The 21949-nt window shown below is 44.3% G+C and overlaps 2 protein-coding genes across 2 annotated transcripts; one reads left to right on the forward strand and one right to left on the reverse strand.

Moving 5' to 3' along the window:
- On the forward strand, nucleotides 1-1347 carry LOC101752811 (serpin-Z1). The gene is made up of 2 exons (XM_004980852.2): nucleotides 1-354; nucleotides 443-1347. Exons 1-2 carry the CDS (start codon nucleotides 1-3, stop codon nucleotides 1235-1237), a joined length of 1149 nt encoding a protein of 382 aa, XP_004980909.1. The 3' UTR covers nucleotides 1238-1347.
- Nucleotides 1348-11277: 9930 nt separating this feature from the next.
- LOC101784000 lies at nucleotides 11278-18633 on the reverse strand. The gene is made up of 20 exons (XM_004979968.4): nucleotides 18405-18633; nucleotides 17452-17624; nucleotides 17184-17354; nucleotides 16378-16488; nucleotides 16215-16292; nucleotides 15629-15819; nucleotides 15499-15559; nucleotides 15252-15326; nucleotides 15092-15169; nucleotides 14951-15013; nucleotides 14795-14878; nucleotides 14368-14528; nucleotides 14223-14262; nucleotides 13992-14132; nucleotides 13743-13862; nucleotides 13440-13658; nucleotides 12299-13145; nucleotides 11991-12196; nucleotides 11767-11902; nucleotides 11278-11668 (listed from the first exon to the last, which is right to left on the reverse strand). The coding sequence occupies exons 1-20, from the start codon at nucleotides 18577-18579 to the stop codon at nucleotides 11511-11513; spliced, it is 3288 nt and encodes a 1095-aa protein (XP_004980025.1). The 5' UTR covers nucleotides 18580-18633; the 3' UTR covers nucleotides 11278-11510.
- Between the last annotated feature and the right edge of the window lie 3316 nt (nucleotides 18634-21949).

The raw sequence follows: 21949 nt of genomic DNA on the forward strand, positions 1-21949 counted from the left end.
ATGGCGGCCGCCTTCTCCCTGCGCGTGCTCAGCCACATCGCCTCCAACGGCGGCTCCCGCGCCAACCTGGCTGTCTCCCCGCTCTCCCTCCACGCGGCGCTGGTGCTCCTCGGCGCGGGCGCGCGGGGCGCCACGCTCGACCAGATCGTCGGCTTCCTCGGCCCCGCCGGCGCCGCGCTCGCGTCGCACGCCGCGCTGCACATGCTCGCTGCTGATCACAGTGCCGGCGGGCCCACGGTGCGGTTCGCCAACGGCATCTGGGTCGATGCGGCGCTGCGGCTCAAGGACGCCTACGCCCGCGCCGCCGTCGAGCACTACCGCGCCGAAGCACGCCCGGCGCCCTTCAAGTCCATGGTGAGCTCACCCAGCAATTGGCAAGTGCCTTCTCTCTCTGCCACTGCTACGTCGGAAATCTTCATAATCGTCTGGTTTATTGGTCCAGCCAGAGGACGTGAGACTCCAGATCAACCAGTGGGTCGCGAGCGCGACGGCCGGCCGGATCAAGGACCTCCTCCCCCCAGGCTCCATCGACAGTGGCACGCCGGCGGTTCTCGCCAACGCGCTCTACTTCAAGGGTGCCTGGGAACGCAAGTTCGACACCTCGCTCACGCAGGACGGCGCCTTCTACCTGCTCACCGGCGGCCACGTCCGCGTTCCGTTCATGTCGAGCACCAGCAAGCAGCGCATCGTCAGCCGCCCCGGCTACAAGGTCCTGCGGCTCCCCTACGCGCGTGGCCGCGACCACCGGGCGTTCTCCATGTACGTCTACCTCCCCGACGCGCACGACGGCCTTCCGGGCCTGCTGCACAAGCTGAGCTCCGACCCGGCGGCGTCGCTCGAGAGCTCCGCGTCTCTGATGGCCAAGGTCCCCGTGCGCGCGCTCAGGGTGCCCAGGTTCACCGTGTCGTACAAGACTAAGGCCGCGGCGATGCTGCAGGACCTCGGGCTGGCCCTGCCGTTTGACCCCATCCGCGCCGACTTCGGCGACATGGTGGAGTCGCCGCCGGAGCCCCTCTTCGTGTCGGAAGTCTACCACGAGTGCTTCGTCGAGGTGAACGAGGAGGGCACCGAGGCCGCCGCGGCGACCGCCGCCGTTATGGCCTGTCGTTGTTGCGCGCGCCCGCCTCCGCCGGAGGACTTCGTCGCCGACCACCCGTTCATGTTTTTGATCCAGGAGGACTTCACCGGCGTGGTGGTGTTCGCCGGGCAAGTGGTCGACCCTTCGCTTTCACGCTAAATTTTCGACACGGAAATAAAGTGTTCGTTCTTGCAATTTGTAGTTGGCTCCTCCAAACTTTTAGAAAATGTTAGCATGAGCTAGAGGTTGGGTCATGTTGGATTATTGTAAACCAGGTGCACTAGTATTCTACCAAAGTATACATAATTTATTTTTTTCCCATCGATAAATATGCACACCAAATAGACAAATTAATGCATAAATATGTACACTTGATAGAATACTTGATTTTTATAGACATTTTTCCATGGATAAATATGTATACTAGATTTTTTTGCAAGCATAAACATGTATACTTGATTTTGATCGGCATGAATTTTTTGAAACTACTTTTGAATACAAAATCTACTCCGTATCATTTTCATGCCACCGGAAAAGCTATAGACACCGCATTGGAATTAAGAGCCCTGCGAATTGGATATGATCAAATCACATTATTAAATTTAGTATTTGGGGTTTAGGAGCCAGAATATGATCAAATCCTGGCAGGCGAGATATGCCAACATTGATGTGTGGAAGGACATTAATCCTAAACGATTTCACTCTATACAAAACTAGCACCCGAAACAGAAGAGTTGCAGGCCCAAGTACGGTTGACATGTTGAGGGTTGTGCGTGCCTTCAATCTGATATCTTGTGCGGTTCGTTCAAAAAAATTAATAAGAAAGATGATCCAAATCTTATAAAAATGCTGCAGGTGCAAGTACTTTTGACACTATCCTGGACTGTGAACAATCTTTGAGCTTGGATATCAAAATCCGGCAAGTGAGAGGACATGCATGAATATAATCCTGAATAATTATTGACTTGGCAGCAGCGATTTTTTTTATTTCATTCTATATATAAACATGCGGTCTCACGATCATCCGAAGCAGAAGAGCTATAGGTTGTACAGGCACAAGGAAATCTCCTCCTCCTCGTGGTGTCAAGAAGACACTAGTACTAGTGTTGATACGATGAGGGCCATGAACTCGATAGCCGTCTGCATCATTCTCCTGGTCATGTCTTGCGCCCTGACATGCACCTATGGCGCCGGTACACCCTGAAGAAGAAGAAGCTACACTCTATTTTATTTTACTACTCTGTATTTTCTTTCTGTTCCCCAAATTGATGACTAACAACAATTCGTCTGCCGACTTGCATGTGTAGGTGAAGAATCGCCGATATGCATCCGTACGACTATATTTTGTGGTGTCAAGAAGTGTATGAAATCATGCCAATCCATGTACGGCGACAGGTTCATCAGGGCCGAGTGCCAACGGGTTATGACATTTTTTCAGGCTTGCTGCTGCCACTTGGACGCCCCCGGCGGCAGCGGCGGCCCGCCTACCCAGCCCATGCCGCCCAAGCCACCCAGTAGGGGGTGACCGCGGCATGCTTGAGCCTGCGATTGAACCATATAAAGATGGTTAAAAATTAAGAGCTTCGTGAATGTTACCGATCGACTTTCTATAGCTCTTGCATGTAATAATTCGCGCCATCAGCTTGATGCAACTCGAATTCAAGAACATGTTTGTAATATCTCATAGATCATGTGACTTGTGGTGTCTATTAATTCCATGCCCATATATACTTGCAGACAAGTATATATTCCGTATGGTATTTGCACGGGCCATTTACTTAATTTGTCTTTGAAATTACAATTTCACGGCTTAATTTGTCTGAAACCTAGGACAAACTTGCCAGATATAGGATATCTTGACTTATGACAAACTTAGTAATGATTTTTTTTATGGAAGGGGTATAGAGTATGTTGCAATGGGTGAGATTTTGGTCTTAGTTGATGTCAAAGTTTAAAATTGTTGGAGGAACAAAAGGTTTGACATGTGGAGGAGAGGTATGTGTTTTTCCCATTGAATGCACACGTATATGTACAATCCCTAAACATAATAACAGCAGAAGAAGCAAGTCTACGAGCTAATCCCGATGGTGTGAAAGGCGCAACCATTCGAGTGTTCACGGCCTAGAAAAAAATTCAACCATTCGAGTGTTCACGGCCTAGAAAAACACAACTTTGTGTAAAGGGAAACTATAGGTCCCATTTGATAGGGCTTCTCAAAATGCTTCTCCACCAATTTTTTGTGAAATCCTACCAAAGAGGCAATTTTAAAACGGCTTCACCATCAAAGTCGGGGAGAAGCCGCAAAATGGCTTACACTAAAGAGAAGAAGCTAAAAAAAGTGGCTTCACCAGCTTCTCCTCTTTCTCCAAGCATTAAGTGATCATAAAATTACCCATATTGCCATTAAGAAGCTGTTTTACCAAACATTTTGCAAAACAACCTCAGCTCCACTAGAGAAGTCACTCCACCAAAGAAGGTGGAGCCAAAGCCGTTTTGGAAGCAGCCGAAGCTCTACCAAACGGTATGTACACTACTACAAATCATTATAGTCTCAGAAGCCAAAGCATGACGATCCAATTTTTAGATTTCTTACATGTTTTTTTTCCACACCATTTATTATTTGGATCATCTTCCACATGAAGCGCTCCATTTCTATGGTCGCATTGCATCAAGGAAGAAGAATGTAGATATAGATACAGATACAGATACAGATATAGAAGTAGAGAAAAAGACAAGTAGACATAGAAGTAGAGACGGAGAAGATATAGAGAATTTTATAGATATGGAAGTAGAAATGGAGATGAGATAGATTTTTTGAACTATATTAGAGATAGTGTCCTACGATGATTTTGCGCTTAGTGCTAACAATTTTATCATTTTGTCATAGTCGCATAATATGTCCATATCAATGAGAAATAGTGTTAAATAGGGTATGAATTTAGGCATCCAATGCTTGCAAAATTACACAGGTTCAAATGTGTAGACACCGATCATATTAATTTCCCCTGTGAATGAACGTAGTACGCATTGATTTTTCCTCTTTTCCAAAGAAAGCTTATTTGTCTAACTGACTCATCACACTCAATAAACTAATAAAGGTTAATCTCATGCTTTAAATTTCCGTGAATTGCTTGGAGGATGTAATGACAAAAGTCTCCATGTATATATCTCTCTAAGGTAGGCCCAATCAATCAAAATCTTTAATAAGCTGCCAGTATCCTCTCATAGTACAGGAGTGACATACAAAGCAGCAATTGAAAGATACCTAAAATTCTATGTGAGATGAACTCATAACAAGGTTTAGCTTCAATTCTTCACTGTACTTGGGACAACAATACAAAGCAAACTAACATTAATTAATTCGTTACTAGCAGTGAAAGAGTTGTCTGGATTAATACCCTACCAGATTTTCTTCAACGTAACGTCCACTACGCATACTATATAAGTCAGTATGCGAAGCAGCAAAAGGACATGCTCAAGTAATCTCCTCGTCTGAGGCACCCATGAAGAGTACTAGTGTTGATACGATGAGTGCCACCATGCACTCGATCCTTGCTTCTGCCTGCATCATTCTCGTGATCATGTCTTGCGCCCTGACGACATCCACCTATGCTGGTACACACCTGAACATCAAGCTACTTCATTTCATTTTTGCTCCTCAGATTCAGTAATTGTTTGTTCTTCTACCGACATTGTAGCTATAGGAGAGACGTGCTATGGTACAAGATGCGTAAAAGAGACGTGCGATCTGTCGTGCCGAACCAGATTCGATGAGACGTACGCCGGATCCGCCTGCAAGAGTACCATTCATCCTTTCCAGGAATGCTGCTGCTACTATGAGGAGACCCCCTTCGGCCCCCCTCCTCCCCTGACACCAAACCCTACCTGGCAGCAGGGATGACTGCAGCAGTTGCTGGTGAAGGATTTCTGGCATGCTTATTCCGCCTTATTACTGCGATCGAATCATGTGCGGATGGTTAAAATTCAAGAATTTCCTTCTTGTAAACGAACAACTTTTGCTAGCTCTTGCATGTAAGAATAATGCACGCATCAGTCTGATGCAACTCCAGTTCATGAACATGCTATATCATGTCTCATGGATCATAGACTTGCAGACAAGTATATATGGTGTTTGCATGGGCCATCTACTTGATTTGCCTATAAAATTACAGTTTCGTAGCTTCCTGAATTTGTTTGTGTCCTAGAACAAACTTAGGATCTTCTCAAAAAAAAAATATAGAACAAACTGAGGATTGTTTTACTTCGGACAAACATAGAAATGCTTACATTTTGGGACAGAGGGGGTATATCTAGTATATTGTGACACGGACCTTGTTGAAATATAAAAGCAAAAGCAAATAAAGGGTGATATTCTGGCCTTAGTTATGTTGATGTTGAAGTGAAATTGCTGGAGGCAAAAAAGATCTGACAAAAAAGATCTGACGTGAAAGTTGATATAGATACATATATATATAGATATAGAAGGGATATAGATATTTTTTTTAATAGTAGAGATAGAGAGATAAAGATATAGAATTAGAGATATATAGTTTTAAATAGTAGAGATAGAGATATATAAATAGATATAGAAGGGATATATATTTTTAAATAGTAGAGATAGAGAAGAGAAAAACAGACAAGAATCTGTCAGAATGAAACGCTAGCAATATAATTAATGTATAGGAAACATAATGAATTCGAGAATCTTTCAGATTATTTTGTCCTGCTTCTGTATAAAGAACCAACGACTGATGAGCCTGTAAAGGAACACTACACTACACACATCTCATATAGCTAGCTATGGCACGCAACACAAGAAGCATTGTGCACTCGATGGCTGCCGCTGTTCTCAATGCTCCCGTGTTGGTCGTAAGGAATCTGTGCTCGTAGCCTAAGAGAAGGAATATTACCCAGATACGTGAAGCGCAATGTACTAGCAAGGTAAAAAACCCTAACATACGCTGCCTTCCTGCCGATCCACCCTACCACTGTATTATGACAGGTGCTGCTGCCAATGACAAAAACATAGGCGCCCGGCCGGCCATTCCTGTATAAAAATAATGGTGTATTATTCTGTTTCATGCATGATATTTAAAAGGGATACCGATATTGTATTGCAAAATCTTGGATGTTAATTCATCCAGGAATAATAAGTTTTTATGCTGGTGATTTTTGTTAACATTACTTCCGCGGGATAACAACAGTGAAAAATATGAAGCTATGTAAAAACTAAAAATGGCAATTTGTTTGCCTAGGTTTCATGAAGTGAGGCCTGCAACACCCAAATCTGTTATCGAGTAAGATCTATATATCTTTATATCTATCTATATTCATACAGATACAGGAGTGGAGCCTTTATCGTCTAGCCTGTGTCGCCGTCGCCTCTTCTCGCGGCTCCCTGCGCCCATCGGCGCCCTCGCTGTGCCCCTATCGTCTCCGCCCTCGACTCCAAGCGTTGGCCGACCGGGCACCTGTGCCCCTGTCGTCTCCGCGCTGGCCGACCGTGTGTGTATGGGGTCCTGCCTCACCGTCGTCGTCCTGATACTGGCTGCCTTGCTGCGGGCTCACATGAGAACATTGTGGAGCCACAAGGAGCCACTTCTTTTTACTGCCGCTCCATCAAGCGGCTCCTCTCAGCGTATTTTCCGAAGCTTCCCGGTCGGAGCCCTTTCCTGCTTTCCCGTTTGGTAGGACTCAGCAGAAGCCGCTAAAGGATCCCGAGCTGGAGCGCTCCAAAAGAGACCCTAAATGAAGTACAGGTGCGGTGTCGCGTGAGTTGGATACACAGTGTCATACTTATTCGCATCTTACAAGATGTCGAGCCTTTGCCATTGAGATATGAAAGCATTAATGCAAGGGAGCTAGATTACCATGCCTCACACCGTACTGATACAAGACAAATTGCACATAGCAACTGTTTTGCAAACATAGTTTATTTGCACAGTCGATTAATTCAACAATTAACTGATGGTGAAATTAGCATTATTGATGCACGCTGACGCTTCAACTCACATGCCTGCTTCATCTGCGCGCCTTTTAACTTGCTTAAGCTCCTCCAGCACCTCTGCCATGTTGGGTCTCTCCTCCACGTCCTCCATGAGGCACCTGACAGCAAGCTCCCCAATCCTGTCGAGGCACTCCATGTAAACTTGAGACTGAGCACTGCCATGATCAGCTGGCAAGATGTCACTGTCGTACATCCCTCTCTTGTTCCCGCCGTCGCGCTTCCAGGGCTTGACGAACTCTATAGGGAGGCTCTTATCACCATCATACCTCGCCGTCTTCCGGGTGATGAGCTCCACGAGCACCACGCCGAAGCTGTAGACGTCGCTCGTCTCCGTGAAACGCCCAGTCTTCATGTACACCGGGTCTAGGTAGCTGATATCCGCTACCACGGACCTGGAGTACATTCCCATGGCCAACAGCTTGGACGACCCGAAGTCGGAGACCTTGGGCTTGAGGTCGTTGTCGAGGAGGATGTTGGCAGACTTGACGTCGCCGACGTGGTCCCCAACGGAAGCCTCTACGACGTGCCCCATTTATGAAATTATTAATTTCCTTTTTACAAGAGGTATTACCAAATTGTAACTAGAGAGGTACCAAATTTTGCTACCTCCCTAAGTAAAAAAAGGACACTGCTTTGAAAGATGAGGAAACTATATGTTTGTAGGCATCATCATGCTTGTGAGGTTTAATTAAGAAAAATAAACCTAAATAGAGATGCATGCGTCATAGATATTTCAGCAAAAAAAAAATAGAAACATCTTCATTTTAGTAACTAAACTGAAATACCAATTGATAAGAACTTGGGAGACGAAAGTTAATTAGTAGTTAATTACTCGCCAACTATCGCGACTGCATATCCTGGAATTATGGGCTGACATCCCTTTTCACTTTTACCATCACCTCTGTGCCCAAATTTGCATTTGCACGTGTAATTACCTTCCGTGTCGTGGCAAATACTACCACTGCCGCAATGATATTTTTTCTCGTACAATGAAGAATTGTTTTTCCGAAGTTCGCACTCGTTAATATCTGCATAATATGGATATATATACACACACTGTTAAAAGTTTGTCCCTCGGAACGTTCAAAGCAATTGCTTTTGTCAGCCATTTACAGCGATACTATTTTACCATTCATTAATCATCCATGTTGTCCAAGATTATTAGTAATATCATTAATTATACTCACTCCATTAGTAGTTCGATTTAGGTTCATCATTCCTTTGAACCTCAGTGTCAATTTGATCTCTAATTTTTAAAGTAGATTTCCAAAATATCCTTGGTGGTGTCACAGCTGGGAAACCCCTTTAGTACCGGTTCCCAACCCCCTTTAGTACTGGTTGTGCAACCGGCATTGCTACTTTAGTACTAAAGGGAGGGCCGTTTAGTACCGGGTGAAATAACTAGTACTAAATGGGTATTAAAAAAATAAATCACCCCACCCGAGCCCGAGCCCTGTCGGCTCGAGTTTGGCCCCCGCCGCCCCTCTCGCCCAGACCCCGCTGCCCTCCCGCCACCACCACCCTCCCACTGCCCTCCCGCCCGGGCCCCACCGCCGCTCCTTGCCCAGCCCCGCCGCCCTCCCGCAGACGCTCCTTGCCCGGCCCCGCCACCCTCCCACCGACGCACCACGGCGCCTTCGGCCACTAGCGCCTTACCTCCCCGCACCCGCAGATGGGTATCTCGCCTTCGGGCCGTCAGGTGTGAGGCTCACTCGCCGGCACAAGGCTGAGAGTGAGAGTGGGAGGGAGGGAGTGAGAGAGGAGGGAGATCGGCGGGCCAAGAGTGAGAGAGGGAGGGGGAGCGGATAAGGAGAAAGGGGAGCGGGAATGGGCCGGAGGAGTGGATGGAGCTCCTTTAGTACCGGTTAGGAGCTTCAACCAATATTAAAGGTCATTATTTAGTACCAAGTGGAGCCTCCACCCGGTACTAAAGGGGATCACGGGGCGCACCTTGGGAACTAACCGTTAAACCTATTAGGTCAAAAATCAACTGGTACTATGAGCTAGGACCAATGCTTAGTTTTCTAGTAGGGTGTTTTGATATTGCTTAGACGATTAGCATCGTGTTCCAATTCAAGGCGGCGATCTATCTCAATTTTAGATAGATTATAGATGTTTTAGATTTTCCATAGTGAGTAATCTAGAATGAACTAGACTTCTACTTTTTGAAGTATATTGCAATTGCCTCGTTGTAGATGTTTCATGCTAACTGAATGAATTGTGGAGTTGATCGAAAACTGCATGAATCTATGATTTGGAATGTGTACGGTAAGCTATTGTCGGATAACCTCTCCGAGCTGTCAACAACAGGTAAAATAGATGCAAAGAAAACGGATATAATTGAAGCTACATGCAAAATAAATGTGGGCTAACTTTTGCATCCGTCGTTGATGTAGGGGTTGCCCTCGTACCCCTCCGAGCAGTTGCATAGGTACCCAGGCTCCTGTGTAGCATTGACACAATAGCTATGGGTGCTAACACAAGCGGAAGCTTATGCACCGCCATCCTCTGTCATTATCTGGCAAGACCCACCACTCCTGATGGCCCAGTCAAGCACCATAGGGACATTTATATCATCAAATAACAATCCACTCCGGATCAGAAAAGTATTTTTTCCAACACCAGTGAGGTCTTTCCTGCTGAAGTTGTACCTAAAAACATATACAAGATCAGATTGCTCTGGAAAAATGCATGCCGCGCCATTTCAGGTTACACGTCATTACGAAAGCTACAAGTTTTTTTTATAACACCCCGTTCTCCAAAGCCGTACCGCCCAACCCTTCCGAGGGGTGGGCACGCGTACATATAGCACCCTACTTACATTTTCGTCTTCGCTTCGTGTAAAAAGGTTAACCCGAGACGCTATGATTGGTTGACAAAGGATTATAAGTTGGCTCTACCCTTGCTCAACTAGCAATGTGGTACTAAACATGCGCACCTACGCTAATGGGCCACACTAGACCAACCAAATTGGGTCGGGTGTCACACTTTTTTCCACAATTATGCAAAAAGAGAACAAAAGGGAGTAGTTTTGACATGACTGAGTCTCTACCCTTCTATGGTGTCTGATGGCTGAGCCAGTTTTAGGATAAAAAAACTCGACCTGTAGGGGGTTAGCCTCCAGGCAATGCATTAAGAAGAAGATCTTCTCACGCAGGTCCAGTAAATCCTTAGTACCAAGTGAAGCTCCCCTCTGGTACTAAAGGTGCCCATGGGGGCCTTCTCGAGTACTATCCATTAGACCCGGTACTATGCTAACATTAGTATCGGGCTAAAAGTGACCGGTACTTAAACTTCGGAATGAGAGGTCCTTTTTCTAGTAGTGAGAGCGGTCTTTCTCTTTGGCGTTTGTTTGGATAGGAGTGGATTGAAGTGGAATGGGAGGGATTGGAGGGAAAATTTGTTCATTTAAGACTCCATCCCCTTTGTTCCACTCAATATTCTTCTATCAAACAGATAAACCCTTGGGTATTTTTATATACACTCATGGTGCATGACACAACTCTTGATAATGTAGCAAGTATTATGTGACGAAACATAATTAGCACTATGGCATATAGATAACTGTGCTATGGCATATAGATAACTGCACCATCATGTTGGTTACCTACTCACAAAATTTTAATTTAAAATTCAACTTGTATGCAAAAAATAAAAAAGATAAATCTCATTAGGGGTATATTGGATCAAATAAAATAATTTAGGGGTAAATTATGGCTAAATTTTGTTGAGGGGTTAGATGGACAAAGCATATAGGCGAGGGTAGTAAAATGTATTTTTTTTTTCCTTTGTTTTTTGTCGACGGAAAAACGGCTTGCGGACGAAGGACTTTGGGCTGCTTGTGGTTGGCGGGCCGTTTCGGGCCTGTTTAGATGTATACGCATACGCTGGGCCGCTGCTGGATCACCCCAAGATGCATTACATACAGTCCTCTAGTTTGGGCCTTCTTAGCTGGCTGGCCCGCATTAGAGAAAGAATTCGTCAAATTATCCCATTTTTTGGGCAAGATCAGATTGACAAATTTTAGCTGCTGAGAATGAGAGATCAAAATATTAACGTAAAAAATGGCCGTACACGCTGACAGAATGCCCACACTTAAGTGCATAAAAAATAAAATAAAAAATCGGCGAACTGATAGCTTGGTGTCACAGTCGTGCAATGCTTTGCCATTCACAAAATTGTAAAAATAAAATGAAAGAAATTGCTCCAGCACATGCATATCCTGCCAAAAAAAAACACGCCTTAGCTCCTGGCTACAAATTAAGTGCTTAAACATTTTTCCATCCACAATTCCACAGATGAAATATAAGAGCAAAATGTCACCCTCGCAGAGGAACAGCACTCAAGACGCCAAAAAAAAAATAAATGTTAACGGAAAAGATACGTATAAACACTAGAAAAAATCTGCACATGTTTCCTGTCCTCTTAAGCTTGTCGATGAATTTGGGCCAAATGTTCATATTCAGGAAATGCCTCTGCGATCCGCTCGACTAGGCTGCCCGGCAACGTTTGGGCCTGCAAAGCGGGCTGGTTCTGCACCAGACAGAGGATCACTTGTTGCACGTCCACTTCATCCAGAGAACCTGCACTTGCTCAAAGAGAGAAAAATATATGGTCACAAAACCATCCCATTTTTTTTAGGTAAAAGAACATACAAATAAAAACAATGCAAGAAGTTTACCCAATTCAATGTCTTGGGTTTCCTCATCCAGATCTCCTTCCTCGACAACCTCGATCGACTCACCCGCAGCCGCCAGCGCATATCGTTCAAGGAATTCTTCCTCCGTCTCTTCTCGCACATCATCATCCTCCGAATCCTAATTGCATTGTTTATTTTATCTTTCGTAGTACGCTTAAGCGTGACAGGAAAAGATAGAAAGAATAATTCTAGATTATGTTTGTTACCTCATCGTCATCGTCAGTATCTTCCTCCTCTTCCTCATCATCAAGATCTTCAGCGCCATCGTCGTCGTCGTCATTATCCCCATCCTCTTGAACTTCCTTCAGCTGAATGCAAGATTCCATCAATGATACATAGCAGTCTTGCAACAGTTTAGTACCACCCATGGAAAGGACCAGGAGACGCTCGATCACAGTCGATAACGTTAGCACTGCATGAAGGTAGCAAACAGTGAAAAGCTGACCAACTTTGTAAGATGACAGAAAATATCAACAAGATTAAACATAGCAGTGATCTGTACATAGCTACTTACAAGCTAATTTGATCTCAGATTCAGATGACAGGCCAGGACTGAATGAGCTGCTTGAGACTTGTGCCAATGCAGATGCCCAGATTGCATAACCATTACCATCATAGTTGTTCAAGACTTGTTCAATGACATCTGGATAGCAAATGTAGCATGACGAAATTGCCAGCAAAAGTGGTTTCCATATCCCAGCAGGACTGTCAGATATAGACTTGAAATGGGAAAATGCTGCTTGCGCAAAGGATACAGCAACAGTCTTTCTAGCATCTTCTGTTCCAAGGGAGAAATTTGGAGCATGCAGTAGCGTATGGATGCATGAGCATGCCCTCCATGTGGCAGATGGGTAGGCTGCAATGGCCCTCGTGACAAAATTAGAAACCCGACCAATGATTGAACTCTGTGAACCATTTTCAGACTGCGAAGGAAGCATTTTTAGGAAGAAACCGGTGAGGTCAAATCTTTGGTGGAAATTGACAGCTTCTTTAATTGTATTGAAAACTTCCTGATCCTCCATCTCCTCCCAGGAGTCCCAGTTAGCAATAGTGTCAGCCCATACAACTACTAGTTCAAAGACCTTCATACTTGCAGTTTCTTCCATGCAAGTCACAGACCTCATGACAAACTCAAGTAACACAGAAGCATCATTTACGCATGACGGAGGCGGCAATGCAGAACAAGAGTTCTCCTGAACTGGCAATAACCAAGCTTTTTGTAGCAGCAACGAAAATGTTTGAGCAATAGCAGACTGGCCTGACTGCCAGACCCTCTTTTCATGTTTCTTGTTTTCATCTGGCGCAGAGCTCTCCCAAGCTTGAGCCATCGCTACCAGTGAAGCAAAACCCTGTTCAACAACCTAAATAGCACATACATTTAATAGTGTGGTTGGGATTTCCTTCAGTAGTTCCACATGAATGGTTGATGGTATTAATTATTCCACTGAAAGAAGTTTACAAGTTGGATTCAGATTCTTCTCTCCGATTTTAGTTTGAATGAGTATAGCTAAACCGTAATTTCCAGAAGGCATGTAGTAATTTTATTTATATGGAAGTAATAATTGGTCAAATGATTAAAAGCAAGCAATGATGATTTAACCTGCTTGCACAAAGTATCAAAATATTGGACACATAGAAGATGGATGCACTATTACCTGAGGCCAGGGCTCTGGAACAGGGGGCAGGAGCTTCATTATGGTATTGGCAATGTTAGACACAATTTCAGGAATATGAGGCATAATTTTTTCTTGCCCACCCTCAACTATAGTGCCCAGAAGCTTAAACAGAAGAGCAGACTCATTTTCATCTCCAGTACTTATTCTTTTCACAACCGTTTGCAAAAGAACGAGCCAGTCAGGTGGAGCATAACTGTTCTGCCAAATGCACAGAGAAAATACCTCAGTTTACATTTCCAGGGGCAGGTGGACCACATTGAAAAATACAACGTTGACTGTTACCTCAATGAGTTCTGCAATAGCACCAGAAGCAGAGGCATAAACTGGATAGCAAGTTATATCCTCCACATCCTCCATGGTCAACGCCTTCATTAAGGAATGATAAATACTCTTGCTCATGGCCTACAGGTAAGCAAATAAAAATTAGAAAGTCAAATATACAATGTACAAGAATATACATATTACATGAAACCTTTTACTCTGATACAGTATTTCCTATGAGATGAAGAAATTAAGAAACAAGGAAGTAACCTCTGGTAGGCATATCGCAAGCTGTCCAATAACCCAATTAGCTGTTGAAATCAGATATGGGCTGCATGGATCCAACGAATACAATGGAAGAATCCGATTCCTGATCAATGTAACTGTTAAATCTTTCTTCTCAGTCAGAAACTGCAAGACGGATACTGAAATGAATCAGCATTTATTATAAAATAGATTTGCCAAATAAGATAGCCTATGAATGTAATGTACAAGTCTTACATCTTGGAGGCCTCCATATGCCATTAAAACGCCAAAATAACTGAAATGAATGATAGTGAAATCAACTATTTAGTACATCAGGAGTTCAGGAAAAGCTGCATTTCTGTAATTCTTTGTTTTACGATAAAATTTATTATGTTCTTACTTCCGCACAGCAATTGATGATGCATTTTCACCATGGGAAGGTATAGGAAACTTTGATAGGAATGGGATGACCAATAACTCCCCAATGGAGCTCCTTTCTGATTTTCCTTTACTTTTATCACCTTTCTTGCGCTTGGATGCTGCAGATGCGACTGGTGGACCCTGAAACCAAAAAAAAAGGTGCGAGTAAATGAGTGGAACATCTGCACATTTTGTATTAATTCAACAAGCTACCTGGTTCAATAATAAAAATAAAGATGAGTATGAACTGGGAAGTTTGTGCATATAGCCATAAAAAGCACTCGATACAGAATGAGTAAGTCATGGACTACAGTATAGCAATTCAATATCTAAAAATATTTTTGCTCAGCATGAACTCAACAGTACAGTGTGTTCAATAAACTAGAAGAAAGAAAAAGAATCACAACCTTTGACAGCGCTATAACACCAAGTAAATTGATTGCACTTTTCCTGGCAGTGAATAAATCCTCAGTCCATCCTGAAATTTCATCCTGCCAATAAATAAATCAGTTGACAGCATGAACACCGCAAACAAAACTACAAATGCTGAATCCTGCACTTACAAGTTCAGAAGGAAGATTCTTTTGCACATACTCATCAGTATCCTCCTCCCACTCTGCTATATCCTAAATATAGACAAAAATTAGACCAAAAAAAGTATATAATGGGCATGTGTTATTTATGAAAAAAAATATGTAGCTAACCTTCTCATTCAATGCTAATGCTGGAAAAATTGCTGAATCCAGAAGTGAAGAAAAATGTGGCGAAACAAGTCGCCATCCCTGCAAACAAGAGAGCAGATGGACACCAAGTTCCAACATATGAGAGTATTATCAATGCCAACTACTTAGTGCAGATACTTACCGGTCCTGTTTCCAATACTCGAGAAATCACATCAAATGCTAATGAAAAAATCCGATTGGGGAGAGAGTCGAGTTTCTGCAATCATTTGGGTATCTTAGGATCTCATCCAATAATAATTAACAAAACTCATTACAGTGCCCATTGCAGCACTCATGAATCAAGAACGTCAGTATGGGGCTGTGGGCTCAGAATGCTAGCCTACATTTTGTTGCAAAAATAAGTGAATTCCATAAGATATCGAACTTACACTTAAATTGATGCTCTGTTTTGATATTTTGATTGCACAGTTGACAATGTGAGGCATCTGGCTGAGAACATTGGTGCGTAAGTATTATGGAAAATATGCAAGAAAAGAAAACAAAGGCTAAACTACATACTCATCTGCATGTTTCCGGTGACGAGTAACAAGTGCACAAAATATGATAAGACATCTCTTTGCAATCTTGAGCCTCACCAAAGCTCCATCTTCAGGAAGGCTATTAAAGTTCAAAGAATCTAGTATGCGCAACATGTCTTTGCAAAAGGAAGGCAAAATTTGCTTCATCCTAGATGGCATGTATGACCTCACCTGCAAGAATATAACAATCAGATATACCCATGAGAAAAGGTTAGTATTTAACAAGCATGCATGCCACAAAAATTGATTAGCTGCAGCATTACAACAATGTCAAAGCACAGAAAGGTGAGTAATGCACTCAAAAAATGCAAAAGAGCATAGCCAAACCCAATATATCAATCCTACAATACCCCCTTAAACAGGCATGAAAGCTAAACTATTCGACCCACCATTTCATTGATTCAGCTCCCTAGATTTCAACAGCTGATAATCTTAAAAGTATTTCTGCAGGTGATACTTATCTTGCTGAAAGCAATTTTTAGATTTTCTTCTTCACCTTTATTCAAGAAAATGTTGCAATGATATGGCTAATACATAAAGAATATGAAATAAAAAAAGGGGCTTACAGTGAAATACATGCATTTGCATGTGATGAGTAATAGCTGCTCATATTCCATTCTAGCCTCATCGGGTGACAACAGAACCTATTGCACACACCATAAATGTTTAAAACAAAACGATCAAGCTGACATGACATTTAACAAAAAAGAGAGTGCACAAACATAATACCTTGTCAGCAAAGTGATGGAATGTCACTTGCAATGGTACAAGAATCTCAGCTGCAATTTGCTCTAACTGTTGTGGAACAGGCTCTTTTGCAACTTTTGGATTCAAGAAATACTGTAAGATGACACATAAATTAGAAAAAAAAGAAATATGGAACCTATTAAACCACTATGTGTGAAATCTAGAACACCAATGAATATAACTGAAATAAATTGGAGTGGTGCTTCAGTAGAAGTCTGATAGTGGCATACTAACAACTTGCTAGTGAATTGAAATGCTAACTGATGAGTATAGAATCTCAAACAGCATATACCAGGAAATTAGAATAATAGTGAGTTCCAAAAGGAAAGAATAATCCGGCGGGGAGAGCCAGACGAGCGGCGGATCCGGTGGAGGACAAGAGCACGCAAGTGCAACATGCGTGGAAAAAAAGAATCCTAGGGCAGATTGAGAAGAAATCTAACCCTAGTTTGGCTCTGTACCATGTTAGGAATAGCACTTGTATTCATAACAGGGGCATTAGGCCCATATATATACAGGTACAGGGAGGGGGAAATATACACAAAAACACCTAATAGAAAAGGAAAGTAGCAACAGTACATATACATCTAACAGGATCAAATTCATTTCATTATTTTGTTACAGCAAAGATAGTGACTTTACCCAGGACAAGAAATTTGTAACTGTAAAGAATGCAAGGGCCACATTGTACAGACGTCAAAGTCACGCATTCACACTTTTGGAGAAACTGAAGGTGAAGTAGATGGTTTTCAGAAGCATGCCAGAATCATAGAAAGTGAGAGATATACCTGGAAGGGCCTAACAACAGATTGAAGTACTTTGAGAGCATTAATGGTATTCCACTCAGGATGCTGGCCTGGACTAATAAGATTGCTGCTCTGGATCACTAGTTTCAACTGGGGGGTAAGCTCAGGCCACAAGTTATTCTTGACAAAATCTTTTTCCACAACTGGTCGGAACTGTTCAGTAGAAATTGTAGATCACATAAGCCATTAGTAAAACAGCCTTACTAGTGAGGCATCCAATCGCAGGGCTCTTGAGGGATATAAGACTTACAGCTTCAATCAGCACTCGAAGAATTGCAGGTTCCACTCGAAGTAAAGCCTGGGCAAGTTGATCCCGGAATTCCTTGTACAGCTCAGACGAAGACAGGCTGCCCTCCATATTGCGCCGGGTGAAATTTTTCAAGTATGTTGCAGCAGCAACTCTTACCCCCTGGTCACCATCGCCTACAATGGCAACAAAAATACAAAAGAACATAATCAGTGAACTTTGAATAGACAAGAAGTAAATAGTACCAAACTTCGGCTTTCCTGGGAAAGGAATTTCTTTTTTTTCCAAAAAAGTGTTTGAGTCTCAGTCAATTCAATCATACCTGTGGGTTCAAACTCGGTCAGTTCATTCATGTTCATATCCATGCTTTGCCTAGATGCTAATTCATCTTTTAAGAAAAATAAGGAGGATTCTAGGTGCTGCGTGCTAATTCATCACAAATACATTGAACACTCAGAGCTATATCAATTCCCAACAGGGAAAAGCTACAATTTTTCCAGCGAGCAGTGAAACAAGAGAAAACTAGGATTCTTGGCGGCATCTAGACCGTTTGTGACACTAGGATTCCCAAATTGAACACCGCGCAGGTCAATTAAGGAGCTAGAGCTGGCCAATTAAGGAGAATTCTAGGCGCTCTGCTTGCCAATTTAAGCACAAATGCATCAAACAGTAACAGCTGCCCGTCGCAACGCCGGAGCCACGCATAGGTATGGATTCTCAAAGGGGAAAAAGCTATAATCTTTCCAGGGAACTACAGTGAAACAAGACAACAGCCCTTGCCGGCGGCTAGAGCGTGCGCACAAATTCCGCACGTACAGTAGCATCCCCAAAATTGAACTCCGCGCAGAGCAAGCGCAAGCTTTCGAAAAAAAAATCGCAGGGAACTAGAGCCGGCACGAGCGCAGAGCTACAATTGCAAGCGGTGGCCGGAGGAACGAAGAGGAGAGGACACATACCTGCGGCGACGGCGAGGATGGCGAGGGGGAAGCGCGGGTCCGCGGCGGCCCTGTCGAGCCCCGCGGCGGCGGCGTCCACCGACGCCTTGTCGGGGCTGAGCGTGGCGGCGAGGAGCCGCCGCAGCTCGTCGCCGGCCACGGCGGCGGCGGGGGCGGCGGAGGTCTCGATCTCCATGAGAACCCTAGGATTTTTTTCCCCTTTCCCTTTTTTTTTGACGAACTGAAGTGGCAAGTGGATGGAGGGAAAGAAGAGGAGGGGTGGTGTTTGCGCGGGAGAGCGTGGCGGGAAAATAGAACAACTGTTGGCCTGTTGCTATAGAAGTGGAGATAAAGCCATTAGCGCAGACAAATCAAAACTTTAGCATTCTCAAATTTATATTTTGCTGATTTTTTATTTCTCCGTGTTTCTAATTCTAAGATGAAATTCAAAAATCGTTTGACTAAGCCAAACGATATGGATGCATGAAAGAGTGTTTTTCTTTTTTGTTTTGCTTATAATGTTATGAGAAACACCATATTAGCCTATTAGGGAATTCTGCTAGTGTATAAAAGGAGAAATGTTTCTCCTCCTTTTATTTTTCTTGCATGGATGGGAGGAAAAATTGCCCACCCAGTAGGTTATTCCAGCCTTGTGGAAGAAGATTACTCGATCCATGGGCCTAATGGGCCGGTGTGAGAAAATTCGTGTAAAGCTTACTCGATCCATGGGCCGAGATTAGAAAATTCGCGTAAAAGCACTGCATTTTTTATTTTTTTATTTTTATTTTACAATTTTGTAGAAATAGATAGTCCGGTGGAAAATTTGCAAAAATAGACCTATGCCGTTGTTGGTGACGATAACGGGCTACCACTATCTCCACCGACTTTGGAAGCTTCCGCCAAATGAGGCAGTGGTAGCTGGGACTTGAGCACTAAGCACAGCAGCAGCGTGCGGCAAGCGGCCGCTTCCAGGTCTTGATCCATGCCCGAGGCAAAGCTGTTATTAAAACTCATGACCTTTTAGATGGAGAACACGTAGAAGGTGTTTGGTTCTTTAGTCCGGACTAAAATTTATGTCACATCGAATATTCAATTAGAAGGACTAAACATGAGTTAATTATAAAACTAATTACACAGATGAAGGCTAATTTACGAGATGAATCTATTAAACCTAATTAATCCTCATTAGCACATAATATTGTAGCATCACATTGTCAAATCATGGACTAATCAAGCTGAATAGGTTCGTCTCGCAAATTAGCCTCCAACTGTGAAATTAGTTTTGTAATTAATCTATGTTTAATACTTCTAATTAGTATCTAAACATTCGATGTGACTGAAATTTTAAAAACTCCTAAAGAACCAAATAGACCTAAGGCATGGAAAAAGGCGGTATTGAATTAATGGTGGTGCCTAAACTAGAGATAACAAGTGAACTCAACTTCTCCACCAATGACCAAATAGCAGTATTTTTTAGCATAAACCTGTGAAGCTGGCTTTTCGGAGAGATGTTTTTCCCAATACCCACTATGCCAAAATCGATTTGTAGTGGCACATGAAAATTAGCGTGCTGGCGGGTACAATTGGCACCCACCAGCACAGTGCTTCATAAGGCTGGTGGGGAAGCGTTTACCAGCACAGTGTCCACTGCGCTGGCGGACCACGTAAGCATCCGCCAGCACAGATTCGTACCACTGTGTTGGCGGCCAGCAGTGAGGTCCTCCTTCAATTATCTTATCTCCTCGTGCACAAGTCACCAGGCCCCGGCCCCCTCTCTCCCAACCCGGCCCCCTTTCTCCCTCCTATATCTTTTTTTCTCCTTCCTCCTCCATTCGTTGGATCCCTCTCCTCCCCCGACCGGCACAGGGCATAGCTGCGGGCCGTGATGTGGCGACAACACGGGGATGCGCGCGGCATCTGGCGGCGCGCAGGGTGCCGCGCCGAAGCATCCTTTCCCGCCACGCCGGTGATGGAGGAGAAAGCTCCACATCCACGACCACAGATAACAATAGAAGGGGAGGCTGATTCTTTCCGTCCATGGAGATGACGACTGGTGAGTTCTTCTTCGCACACTCCTTCTCTCTCTACAGGGGGCGGCCTCCCAGGCACGGCGGGGCAGATTTGCGAGTGGGGCAGGCGGGCGATGGCGGATCTGAGTCCGGCGGCGGCGGATCTGCGAGCAGGGTAGGCGGGCGACGGCGGCTTCGACGACGGCAGGAGTGGAGGGGCGATGGGAGGGGCTCCGACGACGGTGGGAGTGGAGGGGTGGCATGAGGGGCTCCGAAGGCGGCGGGAGTGGAGGGGTGGAGCGGCTCCAGTGGTTGGGCAGGCGTCGGCTGCTCCGCCAATGGCTGCCGCATCACCTTGCGCGCGCTGCCGTCGCTGGACCTGTGGGGCCTGCTCGACCCGCTCTCCCACATCGTCAAGCTCCGTGCGCTCGACCTCCAAGGGAACCGCCACAACGGCATGCTCGACGCGCTCCCGTACCTCGCCCGCGTTGACCTCGCTGACAATAGTTTGAGTGGGCCCATCCCGGCGGCGGCGCTCTTCGGGACTACGTGTAGCAGTGCGGGATGCAACAGCGGCACAGGGGTTCCCGGGCTCCGACGAGCACGAGCATGAGCGCGGGCAGCGGCGTACGGGCGACCGGCGCTGCAGTTTGGTGTGCGCGCGCGACGCGTGTTTGGTTTGGCGTGGTGTAGGTTGCGCGTGTGGCTACAATGCAAACAAACCAAGAAGAGCTGAGCGTGGCTGCCTAACAAACTGACACCAACCGACCGACCGGTGCGTCGTAACGCATGCAGATGCAGGCTACCAGCATTGCATCCATCATACGCCAAACCAAATTCATTCATTTCGGTCAGCAAAGCCCATCCGTCGGTCGCCGCACCTGCCACCAAACACCAAACTCATTCTTGCTTCACTTGCCAATCACCTCACTAAGGCGGGTGTGTTTAAATCCTTGATTAAAATTTAGCTATTATCACGTCAAATATTCGGATACTAATTAGGAGAATTAAACATGAGTTAATTATAAAACTAATTGTAGAAGTTCTGGGCTAATTCGCAAGACGAATCTATTAAGCCTGATTAATCCATCATTAGCAAATGGTTACTGTAGCACAACATATTATCAAATCATGGACTAGGCTTAATAGATTCATCTCGCGAATTAGCCTTCATCTATTAATTAGTTTTATAATTAGTCTATATTTAATACTCCGATGTGGGTTAAAAACCCCTAATATCCAAATAGGACCTAACCATTCAATTTCTCAAAAGTTAACATACTGATGACCATTACTCTGGACCTTGTTCCGCAGCATCTTTTATATTGGTCACAACACATGAGGCCTGCCATTTGACCCAACAAATAAACTACTCAACTCTTGTATAGCATATACTGCTAGAAGCCATCATTTGGTTCTGGTCAAACACTGCTTAATACCACCACGGTTAGCATACAGTACGACCATCTGGTCAAACACAAAGTTTAATGTTTGGTCGTAGTATTTGACAAAGATGCACACAATCTTTGTATGCTTGGTTTTTTCCTACTTTGGTCT

This window comes from Setaria italica, chromosome VIII (assembly GCF_000263155.2).
Source record: "Setaria italica strain Yugu1 chromosome VIII, Setaria_italica_v2.0, whole genome shotgun sequence".
In the NCBI taxonomy this organism is placed as follows: domain Eukaryota; kingdom Viridiplantae; phylum Streptophyta; class Magnoliopsida; order Poales; family Poaceae; genus Setaria; species Setaria italica.